General features: G+C 38.8%; 3 protein-coding genes across 3 annotated transcripts in view; 2 read left to right on the top strand and 1 right to left on the bottom strand.

The window, feature by feature from the left end:
• supt3h (SPT3 homolog, SAGA and STAGA complex component) overlaps positions 1–2,466 on the bottom strand; it is a 6,662-nt gene extending 4,196 nt beyond the window's left edge. Inside the window, exons 1-2 of the mRNA XM_023393500.2 lie at positions 2,358–2,466; positions 1,354–1,458 (exon numbers count right to left, since the gene is read on the bottom strand). Of these exons, the coding sequence (XP_023249268.1) occupies positions 1,354–1,445 (92 nt within the window). The 5' untranslated portion in view covers positions 1,446–1,458; positions 2,358–2,466. The remainder of the gene's footprint in view (positions 1–1,353; positions 1,459–2,357) is intronic.
• Positions 1,233–4,481, top strand: runx2a (RUNX family transcription factor 2a). The gene is made up of 6 exons (XM_087170234.1): positions 1,233–1,293; positions 2,808–2,998; positions 3,134–3,293; positions 3,533–3,637; positions 3,738–3,803; positions 3,936–4,481. Exons 1-6 carry the CDS (start codon positions 1,233–1,235, stop codon positions 4,295–4,297), a joined length of 945 nt encoding a protein of 314 aa, XP_087026360.1. The 3' UTR covers positions 4,298–4,481.
• Positions 4,482–8,008: 3,527 nt separating this feature from the next.
• On the top strand, positions 8,009–15,618 carry LOC111644581 (gap junction alpha-5 protein-like). The gene is made up of 7 exons (XM_023393493.2): positions 8,009–8,421; positions 11,319–11,458; positions 11,910–12,074; positions 12,692–13,003; positions 13,292–13,357; positions 13,492–13,640; positions 13,829–15,618. Exons 2-7 carry the CDS (start codon positions 11,390–11,392, stop codon positions 14,322–14,324), a joined length of 1,257 nt encoding a protein of 418 aa, XP_023249261.1. The 5' UTR covers positions 8,009–8,421; positions 11,319–11,389; the 3' UTR covers positions 14,325–15,618.
• The last annotated feature ends 2,544 nt before the right edge of the window (positions 15,619–18,162 follow it).

The following is an 18,162-nucleotide window of genomic DNA, read 5'->3' as shown; positions in this document are numbered from 1 at the left end:
CCCCCCCCCCCCCCGCTTTGTCGTTTTGTCGTGCCCCCCCCTTATTGGGAGCAGCTGATTGGCTGTCTGCAGCTGTCAGTCACACAGGTGAGCCTGGCTTTGGTTTGGGATTGTGGGCAGGTTGGTCTCAGGCTGAGCATTGGTTTTAGGTTTTGGGGTTTAGTTGGGTTTCAGCCTCTCTGACCAACATCATCTCTCTGCAGCCCACACACAGCACGAGGTGAGTACCACAAAACACACACACACACACACACACACACACACACACACACACTGATGGGAAGTCGCGTCTTTAGAAAAATTATCTAACACATTTCACTCACAATACAATACTTACAATGTCTTTGTCCTTTTTCTACTGTTCTCATTGTCTCTTCAAAGTCGCAGGAGATTCATTTTTAATCAGTTTTTCTTTTGATAAAAATGTTTCAAGAAGAACAGATTTCAGGAAATGTATTTTATTCTTGTATTAAACTATATGATATTATTCATTTTTGTTCTGCTACAAAGTAGGGCTGCGTTATTATTTAGATTATCAAATAATCTGCCAATTATGTCCCGACTGAACTGACTTATCATTCGGTTTAGAAAACATGAGACAGTGGTGAAAACTGTTACCGAAAACCCAAAGATATTCAGTTACTGGAACAAGGTCTTATTAGCTCAACTTTTCCTAAAAAGGTCATAAATGATGCAGATTAATTTTCTGTCTAATGACTCATTGATTAATCGATAAATTGTTTTAGCTCTATAAAAAATGTGCCCCTTAATTTCAACTTGACTTTGTGATAAAAGACCTTCTGCCGGCTGATGAAGTATTTTTAGGAACATGAATGAGGTTTTTTTTTTTTTTTTTGTCCAGCTCTATTTATTAATCACTTATCAATTGGTCCCCAATTTCTGGAGCCAAACATGTTGCATTATTACTTAGTGATGATGCTACTGTAATATTTCTTTCACACACTTCAGATTCTGCTATTTCTATTTCATCCCAGCAGTGCAATGTTTTCACTTTTATTATGTTTCACATTAAAACGAAAACATCATCCGTACTTAAGCTTATATTTTGCCAAATAAACAAACCTTTTTACATTTATTTTTAATATGATTTTAGTGTATTACAGAATGTATTAAGATGTTTTATGTCCTGGTGGCAGTTTGGTGTTTGCAAAGTATAATTAGCCAAAATACTTCCCAGTCTGGTTATTGTGTAATTTGTTAAACAGGTTTCTATGGCTTCAAACAGTCTGTTCAGCAGCAGCAGCAGCAGCAGCGGCCCCACGCTGTACTGGGGTGAGTTTCGTGTGTGTGTGTGTGTGTGTGTGTGTGTGTGTGTGTGTGTGTGTGTCTTACATCATGCTCTGTAGTTCTGGGATGAAGCTGGTCCTGGAAGCCGGACGGTCTTTAGAGCTGGAGGCGGTGGAGCCGGCCATGGGACTGCTCATAACCACTCCCAACCTGATGGCATGAACAAAACAAAGACACAGAGCTGCATTAAACCAGGAATAAAAAAAAAAACCTAAAGTTATTTTCCCTCACCATCACACCACATGTGTATAATCTGCATTACCACACAGCATGTGTTGTACGTCGGTTAGATCAATATTTGATCTCTATAGACACTTTTCTTGCAGCAACACACCTGATAATAAAAAGGCTGCACTACAAACTAACCTGTCAACAAAGGTGCGGTATCATTAAGAAAAAATATTGGGCTGCATTATTATCATCATTATTGATCAATCTGTTAAGTATTTCCTGTAAAGTGATTCATCATTTGATTTAGAAAATGTCAGAAAAAATTTTTCCAACCGTCAGAGCAAAACCGAAAGATATTCAGTTCTAATGCTCATAACTGAGAAGCAAAGTAAAATAAAATAAAATAAAATGAAGAATGAAACTTTCAAAGTATTAATATGTGAAATCAAAACAAAAACAATTTCATGTGCGCACTGATGGTGGTCAGTGTCAACAAAAGATATTTAGAGAAACTAAGATAATGAGCTGAGCCTGAAATAACAACATAGCAGAACAGATTTGAGAGGCGCGCGCGCGCGCGCACACACACACACACACACACACACACACACACACACACACACACACACACAGGTGTAGTGACCGCAGTAACTTCCGCTCCGGTAGTAAAATGTGAATGATAATACAGAGCAGTTCCCTCCTATTCAAAGACTGCGGTGAATAAAACACAATGCAGAAAACAGAAGAGAGAAAGGAGGAGAAGGAGGAGGTGCAGGAGGAGCAGGTGGCGGAGGAGGAGGTGAATTTGAAGGTGGAGGAGGAAGAGGAGTAGAGTCAAAGACACGGATAAAGCGTTAAAAATTAGTCAAAACTCTCACCAAAGTCGTTCAGAAAGACGCTGCCACTGATACTGATACTTTTTCGTTTTGTTCGATTTTCGGCGCGATTTGATGACGTATGTGTATCTCGGACGCACGGCCGTCTGTGGTACTTGTAGTTTTCTATCGTTTGTGGTCCAAAAAAAGCGCGTCACCCGTTGTAGTTAAAATATTTCACGTTTAATTCTGCGGAAAAATGTCGAGTAAAAGAGGAATAAAGGCAGAATGACGGTAGAGAGCATCTTCCGTATAAGTAATCACTTTAATACATCTGTTTTACTCGTTTTGAATTGTTTAGCTGTCAGATCAGTGCTAGATTAATTAGCTAACTAGCTTGATTTCATATTTTAGATTTTGGTTTTGTTAGCTTAATAAAGGTCTACATAAATGCATGTATATATGTATATTTATGTATATTTACGATCTTTACCCATGTTTTTTCCCTGTCAGATCCTGTAGTGAAGCGTCGGCCAACACCATCGCCCACGAACCTCCAACTGGAAGACCAGGAGGTGCGGGGCCTCCACCAGTGCAGCACAGCGCCCCCCAGATGCCTGGTACAGACTGACAGCCCAAACTTCCTCTGCAGCAGCCTGCCCCAGCACTGGAGGTGTAACAAGACCCTGCCGAGAACCTTCACTGTAATCAATCAATCACTATATCTATCTACTATCTATCAAAAATAAAAAATTTGGGACATTTCACCCTGACTTTATCCTTCCATGCTCTGCACAATTCATGCTAGGGACTTACACTAAAGTTTCTCCATCCTTCAGGTGGTTGCCCTGGGTGACGACGTGCCAGATGGTGTGGTTGTCACAGTGATGGCTGGCAACGACGACAACAGCAGCGTTGAGCTGCGCAACGCCACAGCAACCATGAAGCAAGGTTGCGCCCAATTCAACGACCTCCGCTTCATAGGCCGCAGCGGGAGAGGTCAGATACTAAACTGATATGATGTAAAGAAAGGACAGTAACACCTTCTCCTCCTCTATTTTTTTTTATTATTACAGTTTGGTTGATACATGGTTTTGCCTTGTACCTCAGACAACCATCTTAAAGTTAGAAGGATAAATTAAAAGAAGACAGGAATACTTGTCAGTCTATCAATCATCTAAATTGCCTTTAAAGCCTCTATAATTTTACTGTACATGTACTTGTGTTTTTTATTTCAGGCAAGAGTTTCACCATCTCTATCAATGTGCTGACCTCGCCCCCTCAGATCGCCACCCTACACAAAGCCATCAAGATCACTGTGGATGGGCCGCGACTGCCTCGACGTTAGTGCACAGCAGTGGTGATGATGTAATGGTTTATTCCAGGCTTTCAGTCAGACTCATTTTCTTCTTCTTCTTCACTCTCTCTCTCTCTCTCTCTCAGGACAAAGGCAGAAGGAGGTGAAGTCAGGAGTGTTCAGGCCGTCCAGCAGAAGCGCCACATCATTAGGTGTGTTAGTTAAATTATTTATCTTTTAAATCAGAAAGAGAAAACATGTGAGAAAGTCTCCTCCTCCTGAGGAAGAACATGATTACATACGGTCGAAAGCTCCTGACGCAGAAATCATTTCTTCCCCTCCAGACTCTAGATCCTTCGCCTCCTCTCTGTGGAGCAATGAGCCATCGTACTTGGGCCACGTGACCTCTCTGACCTCCTCCTTCACTCCAACTCCCAGAATGCACCACCTGCCCGCCCTCCCTTACACCACCCAGGCTTCTCCTTACAGCTCCTACCTGTCTTCTCCTCCTCCTCTTCCTCTTCCTCCTCCTCCCCCTCCGCTGAGCCACAGTGGTCCGTTCCAGCCTGCCAGCTTCTATTATGGACCCAACCAACCGCTCCAAACCGCAGGGGAGGACAGAAACGTTGTCACGGCACTGACCAATTATACTGAAGGGGCGTGTCTTTCTATAAGAGGTGAGGAGCCTGTCTGGAGACCTTACTGATGATTAGATGTGTCGTGTTAAACATCATCCTCAAATTATTTAATAATTTAGCAAGTTTCATCCTCCCATCCACCTGTTCAAATACATCTTTAAACTTCTGACTTCTGCTTGTCAACATCTGTAACTTCTGTGTACTGCAGTGATTATTCTTTTCTTATTAATTGAATGGTTATGAAAACATTTATTTATTTATTTTGATTATTATTTTATAATTCTGTATATAAATAAATAAGCTCATGAAATGGAAGTAAATTCGTTGACAGTTAAAAATAAAAGACCAAAAGTCTTTGTCAAACGTCATGATTAACTTCACAAGCAACAAAATGCAATTGAGTTAAACTTTTATATTCTCACTCTGCGGGTCTGGTTTTATGTGAGACTGATTCCCTGAAGCTGAGACTGTCTTTTAGTTACTTGTGAACTGTGACATTTTAATAATCTATAAACTGAGATAACATCCTATAAACTTGTTTTAAAAAATTACATTTATCTCCGATAACTTGAGGCTTTTTTTTTATCTGTGTTGAGGAGCAGCTTCTGTGAAAATGAATCACTGCAGCTGAAATTTAACTAAAAACCAACATTATTATTTTATACTATACCATGAAGTTTAGATTCATTAGGAAGATAAATACATTTTTACCTTCTAATGAATTGTTTTATTAATTTTACCAGCATAATCTCTTTGTTTTATGTGTTTTCTTACCTTCAATTCAATATTATTTGTATAGTGCCAAGTCACAACATACATTATCTCAAGGCCCTTCGCAGGATAAGCTTAAAAACTCACAATATTATAAAGAGGAACCCAACAGTTCAGTTCCCACAATCAGCAAGTGCTGAGAAAACAGTGGAGAGGAAATTCTCTCCTTTTTTTTTTCCTGGTTTCTCTTCCCGTACGTCAAGAAGAATTCGGCTCAATGATACGTCACGAATCAGAATCAAATCAGAAAACAGAATTAATTTTCTAAACAATACGGAAGACTCGCTCAAGCTCTTGTTTTAGCTTCTCAAGTATCTCAGGTTTGAGTTTTAAGTGTGACAAATGTTCAGCTGGCTCAGTGTGTGACAAGTAACGAGTAAATCAAAGTCAACCAAACACACACACACACACACACACACACACACATACAAAGTTCACTGTGATGGTCGTGAGTTTGGCTCTAATCACCTGAAGCGGTTCGGAACAAGACAAAGCCTTGTTTATCAATCCTGTAGTGTCACGCAGAGTGAGAAGCCTAAATTGCAGTTTGAAGGCTCAGCTTTGATTAAAAAGAGTCATGTGTTTGAAATGGAAAGGCTTTTATCAAATCAACAAAAAGAAGTTATTTGTCCCCTCTTTAACCCAGAGGAGGCTCATTATATTCAGATCAATTAAATGTGTGAAATTACGTGGTACGAGGCAGGGGTCCTGAATTTTACTACATGGCATCACCGTGTTAATTCAGAGTTAGAGACACTTGTTTCAATCAGGTCGCAAACTGAAGATTGTCTTATATTTGGCAGAAACTAAAGAGCTTCTGTTTCGGTCGTGCTGTTCGCCACCATGCTTTTAAGCATCACATGGCGCGACCACTGTCCCAGATGAATGGAGGGGAACTCCTGCACACTGATAATGGCCTGCAGGAAACCAGTGTGCACTTGACACCATCACAAGGTCTCTGGAAGAAAAGACACAGCCTCTATAAATTTTCCAGCCTGAATAAAGACGTCTCGATTATAATTCTGTCAAAAAATACTTAACCCCTCTGTCATCCTGCAGTCATGAACTGTTGATACTAAAGGGCTTTGAATCATGTTACACCCTGTTACTCTGGCGATTCTGTGTCATTACTTTTAGGCAAAAACATGCCACTTAATTGATCTTAAATTTAAAATTAATTGAGTTCAGTTGATTCTGATTAAAGTTGGAATGACTTGCACTGAACTTAAAGTCTGAAAAAACAAAAGGAAAATGGAAAGAGAGACATATAAAAACAGTAGGAGAAACAGAAGTTGCTATAAATACAATATATATCCACATTTGAGTCGTAGGTTTAGCAGCTACACAGGGACAGCCTCATCCGGCTAACGTGAACACTTCAATGTCCACTTCCGCAGTAGGACAACTGAACTCCCACAACCGTCGTCGCACACAGCCTCACTGCCTTACATCACATCACTCCGCCAACCTTAACCATCACACAGAGAGGATGATGCAGTCTCAAATCTAAATTAAGGAACAGAATACAATACCCATACACAAATGTAATACATGTACATATATTGAATTTCCATATATGAAATATACATTTTTACTTTATATGTACATATATGTAAAACATTATATTTGAAACCTATTAGAAATTGGAAAAATTTCATATATTGACATAAATATCCAGCTTGTACAAATATATACATTTATGTATGTATGCTTATGTTGTAGACATATATTACATAAATATATTTCCATCCCAACACTTGTCAGTATATGTTGATACTATAAACAGTAGGGTCCAAAAGTCTGAGACCACTTTCCCAGAATGTGAAGTTAAACATGTTTAAAATTAATGAGAAATTAATAAGTAAAACATATATAAACACATAGATCATTTAACATGTAAGTTGTCTTAATAAACTTTCATAAATAAATCAAATATATAATGTTAACACATAGTTTTTACATAGAAAACATTTGTGTTCACCAGATATTTTTAATATATCTACATATACAAATTTTACTATGGGTATTTCATATATGTTATAAACTTATATCTTCATATATTCAGAGGAATATAGTTGACATATATGGAAACATCACCGTTGATATAGGGACATATATGTCATATATTACATTTCCTTTATGGTTATATAAACCTAAAAACCAAAAATTAGGTCATCTACAAAAATAAATCTTTACAAAATTAAATCTCACCTTACACTATCGCAGCAACAAGGACATGATCCCTCACTGGCTTCCCACCCACCAACACTTACAACTGTGTTTGTTGGAACAGTTGGAAACACTTTAACATGTGATGATGCTGGACCTTCTCCTTCTTCTTGGTTTTATATCGGGTAGTTAACACTGCAGCATCACACACACACACACACTGACACCTACTGTGTGTGAACATAAGACTAATTTAAATGAGCAAATATGTTGCCAGATCAGACTTTTTTCATCTTCAACAAGCAAGAATGAAAGCTTCAATTTACTAAGAGTTAATGTGCCTTTTTGAGTTTTTGTGCTTTTGAGAATTTTCCCATCAAACACTAGTTAAAGAAAAGAGTATTTTATAATTTTTGGAAAATTGTTTGGAAATTTGCTTGAATTTAGGTTGAATTTGATGGAGGCGAGTGGCTGTTTTCTGTCACACGGTGGGTTCAAGCTGCTCAGTGAATATGGAAGGTGTAAACAGATGTTTATTGGTTTATATTCTAAGTTTGTTCTCAGTCTCAGGAGTTAAGCCACTGAATACAGAAGCAAGTGACACAAAGAGAGTCATGTCGAGAAGAATGGACATGAAGGAATGTGGGATTGGGACCTGCAGCCATTGTGTCCTAATACAATATCTGACTTCCTTCAGATGCCAGACACCACAAACACACACACACACACATGCACATACATAAGAGTTGAATAGCAGGCAGCAAGGCACCAGGCCCATTTCCTCTGGAGATGTAGATGATGGAGAGAGAGAGAGAGAGGGAGAGAGAGAGAGAGAGAGAGAGAAGGAGGTTCATACAAACCACAGTTTCTCAGACGTTTCTCTTCAGACTGTCTCTCTGTCAGTTCTGCCTGAATGAACCCACCTTCTCATCTGTCTGACTCTCTGCTGAGAACCTGAAGCTGTCTCAACCTCAGATCAGTTGGACATCAACACACAAACCGGCAACTCTAGAAGAAAACATTAACACAGCCTCAACAGCTGGAAGACATCTGGACCTTTGCAACACACTTCCAACATCTGCCGCTGCTAACTGCTGAGGAGGGGAGAGGAGGAAGCGCCTTGCTCAGCGGCACTTCAACAAAAACAGCTGCCCAGGAATACGACAGCAGCCACTTTAAACGACTTTGTCGAGATTTTCTCAGGGCCTCACTCCAGCTGTGCAAACATCTGCATCTCTGTATCCTAAAACAGGTAAAGTGTGTGCACGCATCCATCAGGTGTCTCTGGAGTCTACTGACGTCTTCAGACTTCTATGCTTTAACGTTGAGATATTTACCTGCGTGCTATCACAAATTTCAAGCATTTCACCCATTCTGTGTTTCCTCATTAATTTTATCCTTGTCATGGCAGAAAAGGATGTTTTTGTTTATGGCTCTGAATGATAAACAGCGTTAGGTCTAGAAAATTCCAATTTTTTTTATCCCCAAAAATGAAAAAATAATAATACGAAGAAAAGCATTGCAGGTTTAACAGCCCAAGTGCGCCTCCAATATCTGATATTTCACTAAAAACCAGATTCATTTCTTTCAGGATGGTGATGGACAAGTAGACAGATGGATTTACACAAGATCTAAAAAGTTTCCTAAAGGCTCATCTCCAACAAATGAAAAGGTCTTCAAACTTATGTCGAGGTTTTTTCCCAAAATGCATCATGACCTTGAGTTTCCACAGTCACCCCGTGGTGAATGTTTCAGGATTTAGTGTAAGAAAAACAAGCGAATGTTTGTGTTTATGAAAGTGTTTTAAGAGCAGAAAGTAAATCACTAGTAAATCATGAAATTAAACAAAACATTTTAATTGGAATTTGGTATTGACCTGTTTTAGTCTTGATTTATCTGTTGGTTTTGTTTCTAAAGTAACTCCCATGTCTCAAAGTTTTATCATGTCGACCCATTAATACTCTGAATTGCAAAATATGAATAGTGCAAGTTATAAATAAAGTTTATTATCGGATTTAAAACATCCTCATGTCCGAGTGATGTCAGCGATTCATCATTTATTATTTTAAACCAACAGAGGGAAGAGAGAGGGGTTCTTTTGTGTGTGTGTGTGTGTGTGTGTGTGTGTGTGTGTGTGTGTGTGTGTGTGTGTGGGTGTGTGTGTGTGTGTGCGTGCATGTGTGTGCCCATTCACCAGCACCCAGTATTGTTCTGCATCCTGTCTTGATAAGACACACACACACACACACACACCCACACACACACACAAATGCACACAGAGGTCAAGAGAAAGTCTATACAAGGAAGTAATATTGTTATTAATGATGCTGGGAGCACTTGTGAAAGACATAAATACACATAGACATATTCGCTCACACAAACTCACACACGGTTTGTTCAAAGCCTTTGTGTTTCACAAAAACAGGATGGGAGGGGCATTTAAGGGGCATTTAAAAAAAAAAAAATCTGGGATCTGACTTTAAACTCTTAATCTCTCTGAAACTGTGGTTTTATGGCTTTTTTTCCTGCAGGCAGATTTTAAATTCATCTTTGTGCTTCATCTGACCGTAGGACGGTTTGTACAACATCTGAAACGGACTCTAAAATCTGAAGCCAGTAAAAATGTCAAAAATACAAGTTGAGCTTCTCTATAAATAGAATACATATGGAAAAGACATCGAATTAATATGTTGAATCAAATGACTGGAGTGTGAATAATTCTGCTGAAAAGTGCTCACCCTCCACTGAAATTATAGTATTTTTGTCTGTCCAACGAGGATCTTTAGGTTTAGTTCAAAGTCGTTCAATCAATTTGGAAGCAAAATGAAGGATGTAAAGTAAAAAAGTCCAAAGTTACAAACAATAACTAACTAAGTTTGAGATTTGTCCTTAGCGATCGTACCTGCTTTCTTATCTTTAGCTTCCAGTCACATAGCATGAATTCCAAGCTCTCTGATTGGATGTTTCTTGTCAAAATGCACAATGGGAGTGGTGGTTAACATCATAAGTGCACAGGCTTTTAGATTTATCTAAGAACCAGATCTCTTTTTCTTTCTTTTTTTTTTTTTTTTGCACTAATGGTTGAACCAGGAAAGACTCCAGCTGATCAAAGCCGTAGGAGTTCTCCCACTGTGAGTCACCTAACACAGTTTATGGGAACAACTGAGTGCTACTCCTAAAATATCCCTTCTAACTTCATAACTCCACGGTTTAAACGAATCCCTTTACCTTATAAACACTTGATGACACAGGCCAATATTACATTTTGCATGATGAAGTTTCCCTGAAGCAACAAATAAGCAAAACTGTTCAAAACGCTCCCTGCAAGTGCAACCTGGACCAAAAGAATAAAAACTGGAACTATTTGATCTAAGAAGAGAAAAATAGTAACTATATTGTTTTTTCTAAGTAGGAATGCTAGCCCAGTGTGTGTGTGTGTGTGTGTGTGTGTGTGTGTGTGTGTGTGTGTGTGTGAGTGTAGTAGGTGGTAGCAGTGTTTACAGTAAACGTCTAGTTTTTCCTTCCCCAGAGACGGACAGAGGAGGAGTGTGGGAACTGAGACTGAAACTAAACTAAGACATGGGCACAGACATTTTTATTAATGGGGTCAAAGCCGGGGAGGAGAGAGGGTCACTGATAATAGACGAACACACACACACACACACATAGACACTCAGACACACACTAACCCACATCACACACAAAGCAGTCAGGTTACAGCAACAACCAAAATTAATTTCCAGAAAAATGTTTCCATCCACTACAGTTCTGCAGATATGAGGAGTTGGGGGCAGATATGAGGAGTTGGGGGCAGATATGACTCCTGTCTGGCGGCAAATTACATAAACCGCCGCAGAGAAAGATGGCACAACAGGAAGACAGTTATGAAGCTTTCAGGAAACACCCTTATAAATCATGCTGCATATACTTCATGATTTATTCAAGTCTGTTTCCATTGCACTTCACTTTTCCAGTCAAGTGTAAAAAGTTTAGATATTGCGCCTTTTCTTTTTCTACTTTTCCAGCATTTACGCACAGGTTTTTTTCATACACAAATAGAAAATCCAGTGGATATATTAAGACATTTTAAAGGGCGCTGTCTGTGTCTTTTGAGGAGTCTGAAACCTGTGTGCTCTCTCTGCTCCTCAGGTGAATCTTGAATCTGCAGAGTGACCGCTGACAGTTCATCGGCTGGCGAGCTGAAAAGTCTGTGCTGAGTCATGGCAGACTGGAGCCTGTTGGGAAACTTCCTGGAGGAAGTGCAGGAGCATTCTACCTCTGTTGGCAAGGTAACACACACACACACACACACACACACACACACACACACACACACACACACACACACACACACACACGATGAGGTAAACAGACATATAAACAGTCACTATAAATTAAACATTCATATATTTCCAAATCATCCTGTTTATTTTGGGTAAACCAGCTGCTGCTGTCTGGGTCCTGTTATAATAATATGATATAAACTTTACATTAGCGCTGAGAATTTTTATTATTTGTCTAGACTAAACTAAAATAATGACCAAAATCAACTGTATATGTCTTCCAAGAAACATGGATCTGAATATAAAACAAAGGAGAGACATACGGTCTTACACCGACACACACAAACTGAAGTCCTATTCAAAACTTCCTGCATTAAGTTGATAATTTGACTTCTTTCCATCCCACAGTCTTTGATCTGAGGGGTAGATTTAGGTTCCTGTGGTTTCTGCTCCACAGGTGTGGCTGACCATCCTGTTTATCTTCCGGATCCTGGTACTCGGGACGGCAGCCGAGTCGTCCTGGGGAGACGAACAGGAAGATTTTAACTGTGACACTGAACAGCCCGGCTGCGAGAACGTCTGTTATGACCGAGCATTCCCTATAGCGCATATACGATACTGGGTAATACACCATACAGCCGAATGACTGAAGACACTGTGCTGAAATGATCTGACTTAAAACTTTAATGGCAGTTTATCAAAATTAAAAGAGTAGCTCTACCATTCTTCATTCACCAGTGTTGTCATGGATGTCATCAGAGTAGAAAGAGTTGTTGTAGAAGAGTTGTGCAACATGTTTAATTTTGATGGACATCAATAACAAGTTTAAAGATTAATTTACTACCCTCCTTGCAGCCATTGATTTCCATTCATTTCATGACAGTGTGAACCTGCAGAGACTTGAATTTGCAGCTAAGAAGTCCTCGGTATTAACCCTTCTATTGTGTTAGGGTTTAAACATGTGAAATATACCTTTAATTTTTTCTGATCAAAACAAGACTTTATGATATCCTCAACAATGACCCACTAACAGCGATGTTGGCATGTCCTTGAATGCACCATTCGAAACACAATTTTCCTAATTCTTGCAAGCACCTTCACCGTGATGGATTAGGAATATTTTTAACTATAAACCTGATGGATACCGGGGGGAAAATGGATAATGTGAACTATATGAGGATTGTTGTTAATATCCTACATCATGCAAGACTGTTGGGTTGTTCCCTCGTCTCCTCCCAGGTGCTCCAGATCGTGTTTGTGTCCACTCCCAGCCTGATCTACATGGGCCATGCCATGCACACCGTTCGCAGGGAGGAGAAGAGGAGGAGCAGAGAGGAAGAGGGGGGAGATGGAGGTGGGAGAGAGGAGGATCCAGGAGGAGGCGAAGGAGGAGGAGGAGGAGGAGGAGGTGGAGGAGGAGGAGGAGAGAAACAAGGAGAGAAGGAGGAAGAAAAGGACAAAAGCGAGGGGGCATCAGCAGGTCGAGTTCGTCTGAAGGGAGCGCTGCTGCAGACATACGTGCTGAGTATACTGTTACGAACCATCATGGAGGTAAATACTACTTTTACACCTCTGACGAAATACAGAGATAAAAATGGAGTGAATATTGGACTTCAATTCATTAGGTGACAAAAAACACACATCCAAATGAATAATAATGTCAGCTTGTTATGAAAGTCTTCTGCCCCCACATAGTCCAAAAAGATCATCAATGCAGCTTTAAATGTGCGTTCAGGGTTATTCATTGTCTTCCTCTTTGCTCCACTGTGTAGTATAATTAGAAATGACAATAGAGCATACTGCATGAAAGCAGCTGACTGTGATTGTCCATCCATACAGGTGGTGTTTCTGTGTCTCCAGTACTTCCTGTATGGAATCTTCCTCCATCCGCTGTATGTCTGCAAGGTAAAAAAACACAAATCTGAATGATTCTGAGTTAATCTTATAAAACATATTCAAGCCTACAGCCATTCTCTCTCTCTCTCTCTCTCTCTCTCTCTCTCTCTCTCTCTCTCTCTCTCTCTCTCTCTCTCTCTCAGGCCTGGCCATGTCCACATCCGGTGAATTGCTACGTCTCCAGACCGACGGAGAAGAATGTGTTCATAGTGTTCATGTTGGCTGTGTCGGCCGTCTCTCTGGTCCTCAGTGTGATTGAGCTGTATCACCTGGCCTGGAAACACTGCTGCAGGTAGGAGCTCTGTGTATTCTTACACACATTTTGTAGGACAGGTTTGGGTTTAAAAGACTATAATCTTGTGGTGTTGTGGGTTTGAGTTATTAAGGTATTCATATGGATTGAAAAATGGGGATTTGTGTGATTGGATGTCAACAAAGATCTTACATCATCTAAAGTACATTTCCCACAATCCTCTGCAGAAAATTCCTCCTCAGAAAGAAGGCCGTCACTCCTGCTAAAGCCTCTTTGGGCCGACAGCTGTCTCTGTCTCCTCCACCGCCATCAACCCCACCTCCAGACTTCACCCAGTGTATGATCGGCTCCTCGCACTTCCTGCCCCTGCCCTACCCGACCCATCAACTGGCTAACCAACAAAACTCAGAGAACATGTTCACTGAGAAGAACAAAATAGCCGCCGCAGTAGAGGAGGAGACCCTCCTCCAGATGAGCTGCTACTCACATGGGTGGCAGAGGGCGAGTAAAAATCAGATCCAAGAAGATGGATATATGAGGACCGATACTAACTGCTACAGCCCTGGGAGCAGGGACATCAGCTGCCCCCCTCGGACTGAAAATGATGGACCAGACAGGCTGCTGCTTTGCCAGAACGGTGGGCTCTGTCAGAAGGACAAACGAAGATTCAGCAAAACCAGCGGAACGAGCAGCCGAACGAGAGCAGACGACCTCTCCATTTAGACGGAAAACAGACAGATTCAACTACTCACACACCAGCACCTGCACACATCCACATACATACACTATACTGTACATACAATACACATAAACCTTGAGACTGATTAGAATCTACAAAGACTTGACGAACCACACATGAAGATTGTTTCCACCAACTTGCACAGAGTTTTTAGTCTTTGAACTTACAATAAAGATATGCACAATGCATTTATGACGATAGTCAAAAAAGCTCATTCAAGATACTCTATCTCTTACGTTTTGATTTGTATGAATTAAGCACTGAGTTGTACGGAGAATCTAATTAGAGATATCTACAATTAGAAATTTGTCTATCTAAAATTTGAAGTCAAAAGTCTTCAATGCAGTGTTGACTTGTCATAGTTTCGATTAGAGAAGATAGAGAGAATGATATCTATCTATATGACTTGTCAAAACAACATTAGAGATATCTTGAATTTGAGTAAATTCAAGTGAAACCTATTGAATGTTAAAAGTATTTACTGTTCACAGGCTGACGATGTTAAGCAAACTGTTATCTGACTGATCTGAATGATTTAGAGCCCCCTTGGATCTAGGAAAATAGTGATGAAGCTTTACATCTGTGGAAGTCACGACACTGGGTGTGTTGGGAACTTTTTGACCCCTCAAACAACCAAAGTTTTACCTGTGGAGTGAGCCAAACACATTAGTTTACTGGCTATTGTTGAAGGTGGACTGTCGCTGGACAGCAGTGACTTTCGTTAACATATTCCAGTGAAGTAACAGAAACCAAAGTGATGTCATTTTGTTAAGCTGTGATTGTTATTGCGTTATTTTTACTGTGTATCCAAGAGTCTAATCTGTTTTAGGCTTGTTTGAGTTTAAACTACACAAGTACCTTTGGATCAGTGGATATGAATATGAAGCAAATGCCGATTGCATCTTCACTCCAATATGTTTTTGTTTTTTTGTGTTTTTTTTCTTTTTCACTCTTTATAAGATATGTTCAAATTTCTTTCTACTTTCTACTGCATTGTATTATGGTAATGTCTTTACTAAGAATAGATCTGGACTGAAGCACAGTGGACTCTCATCTCTACAGTCCGAAATATATGTGTTTTGTTTTGTTTAAATGTAATGGTTAGACAACAGCACAACAAATTACACATTTCCAAATAAGGTGATTACTGCTATCAATGACAATTTTAAATTGTTGGCTATTTCCTATATTGTAGTCTAATATTTATTATTCCACGTGAATAATGTGAACGCTGTGTATGGTTATAATGCTTTGCAAATAAAACCATACAAAACTTTTTATTGTGTCTCTACAATGCTGTAACATAAGAGCAGCTTATTAAAGAGGAAATGTTAATATGATAGACATAACGTGTCCATCCTTCCGATACTTCCGAGGCATAAAAAGTCATAGTATGGTAAGGCATAAAAATATCATAGTATAAAAGGCATAAAAATCTCATAGTATAGTAAGGCATAAAAAGTCATGTTATAGTAAGGCATAAAAAAGTCATAGTATAGTCAATCATAAAAAAATTCATAGTATAGTAAGTTGCAAAAACATCATAGTGTAGTAAGGCCTAAAAACTCATAGTATAGTAAGGCATAAAAAGTCATTGTATAGTAAGGCATAAAAAACTCATAATATAGTAAGGCATAAAAAAGTCACAGTATAGTAAGGCATAAAAAGTCATAGTATAGTAAGACATAAAAAAGTCACAGTATAGTAAGGCATAAAAATGTCATAGTATAGTAATTCATTAAAACTTCATAGTATAGTAAGGCATAAAAAAAGTCATAGTATAGTAAGGCATAAAAAGTCATAGTATAGTGAGGCATAAAAATGTCATAGTATAGTAAGGCATAAAAAATTGTGGTATAGTAAGGCATAAAAATATCATAGTATAGTAAGGCATAAAAAAGTCATAGTATAGTAAGGCATAAAAAAGCCATAGTATAGTAAGGCATAAAAAGTTGTGGTATAGTAAGGCATAACAATGTCATAGTATAGTAAGGCATAAAAAAGTCACAGTATAGTAAGGCATAAAAAGTCATAGTATAGTAAGGCATAAAAAAGTCATAGTATAGTAAGTCATAAAAAAGTCATAGTATAGTCAGTCATAAAAAAAGTCATAGTATAGTAAGTTGCAAAAACGTCATAGTATAGTAAGGCATAAAAAAAGTCATAGTATAGTAAGGCATAAAAAATCATAGTATAGTAAGGCATAAAAACTCATAGTATAGCAAGGCATAAAAATTAATAGTATAGTCAGTCAGAAAAAAAGTCATAATATAGTAAGTTGCAAAAACGTCATAGTATAGTAAGGCATAAAAAAACTCATAGTATAGAAAGGCATAAAAAAGTCATAGTATAGTAAGTGGCAAAAACGTCATAGTATAGTGAGGCCTAAATCGGTTGTCTTGGAGACATAGCCTCTTGGAAGGCACATTGGAATGACTAATAATATGACTTCTTTGCAAACATAGTGTGAACAAGTTCTCTCTATTTCTAGTAGGGACAATTTTGTACCCCCAAAATATTGGTAGGGACATGTCCCTACTGTCCATATGCAAACCTATGCCGTTGGTATCACCTCATATTTTCACTTCTGACAAATTGTTTCTTTCAAGCGAGGACTTCAGAGAGGGACAGACAGACATCAGCACAGTTAAACAGATGGCTGCTGACAAATGCTAAACAGTTTAACAGAGGGGCATTCTGGGATTAAAAAAAAAAAACTTGCTGGGTTCCCATGGCAAATGGCCAGCTTGGAAGAGAGGCTGATGGAAGAATTCCCAGTAAGGTCATCTGAATATATCAGGAATGTTTGGGAACTGCAACACTGGAGGTTTTCTGTTTTCTTTCCCTCTTTTCCATCTACTGCTCAGCCATGTTTAGACCACCTTCCTGTTGCATGGCTGAAAAGATTCCATATTTAAATGTGAAACAGAAAAAAAAGAAACAAAAAATTTTAATTGGATATTGAACAACAAATGGATATTAGAATAAAATGTTAAATGTGGCATGGAATGTGGTGAATTTTAAATTTAAAATGGCAGTAGAAATAGACATGGAAAAGGAAAACACAACTGAAATGTAAAATTTCGGGGAGAGCCGACTTGGAAAAGCCTGAAACAGCCGCTCCCTCTTGTGGCCAAATATATAACTGCACTAATAAGGCATGATGTGTTTAATAATAACACATAATGCAGAACTTAATGCTGCTTTCTTTGATGTGAGGAGGAACTTCATTCATTATAGAATTATGGATGAAAAGTGGATTAAAGTGCTGTTCTGCTGCTGGGTGAATGTTCACCAATGCTGAAGTGTTAGAGAACTATACTAATTAAATACATGTGAAATATAAGTTTTTCAAGTGTAGCCCATGTTGCCATTTAAGTTCACACATTCATGTTTAAAATCTGGAGTAATATTTATGATGTATGGAATGAAGTTACTTTTGCCTTGCCAGAAGTAATGTAGTCAAGAGTAAACCTGTGTATTGACAACATGGGGGTGTGTTGTATTGCTGTGTTTTTGAGGACCAATTTCAGTTGTAAACCATCATAGTGAAAACATTTCTGCATTGTGAGGACATTTTGCCTGGTTCTCACTAGTTCAAAGGACATGTGAAGGCAAGGTAAGGCAAGGTAAGTTTATTTGTATATCAATTCAACAACAAAGTAATTCAAAGTGCTGTAAATATATCAGAAAAGGCATTAAGACTAGATAAAAATGAACTAAAATAGAATCAGAACATATTGAAAATCCCTTTTCGCATATTAAAACATCTTTTTACTAATATTATCATTTGTTTTACTTCGGTTTCATATGTCTTATCTT

The sequence above is a fragment of the Seriola lalandi genome, unplaced genomic scaffold (assembly GCF_002814215.2).
Source record: "Seriola lalandi dorsalis isolate HSWRI2012SDOR001 ecotype SW California unplaced genomic scaffold, Sedor1 jcf7180002054937, whole genome shotgun sequence".
NCBI classification, from domain to species: domain Eukaryota; kingdom Metazoa; phylum Chordata; class Actinopteri; order Carangiformes; family Carangidae; genus Seriola; species Seriola lalandi.
The sequence above is the reverse complement of the archived record's forward strand: the minus strand, read 5'-3'. Positions and strand labels throughout refer to the sequence as shown.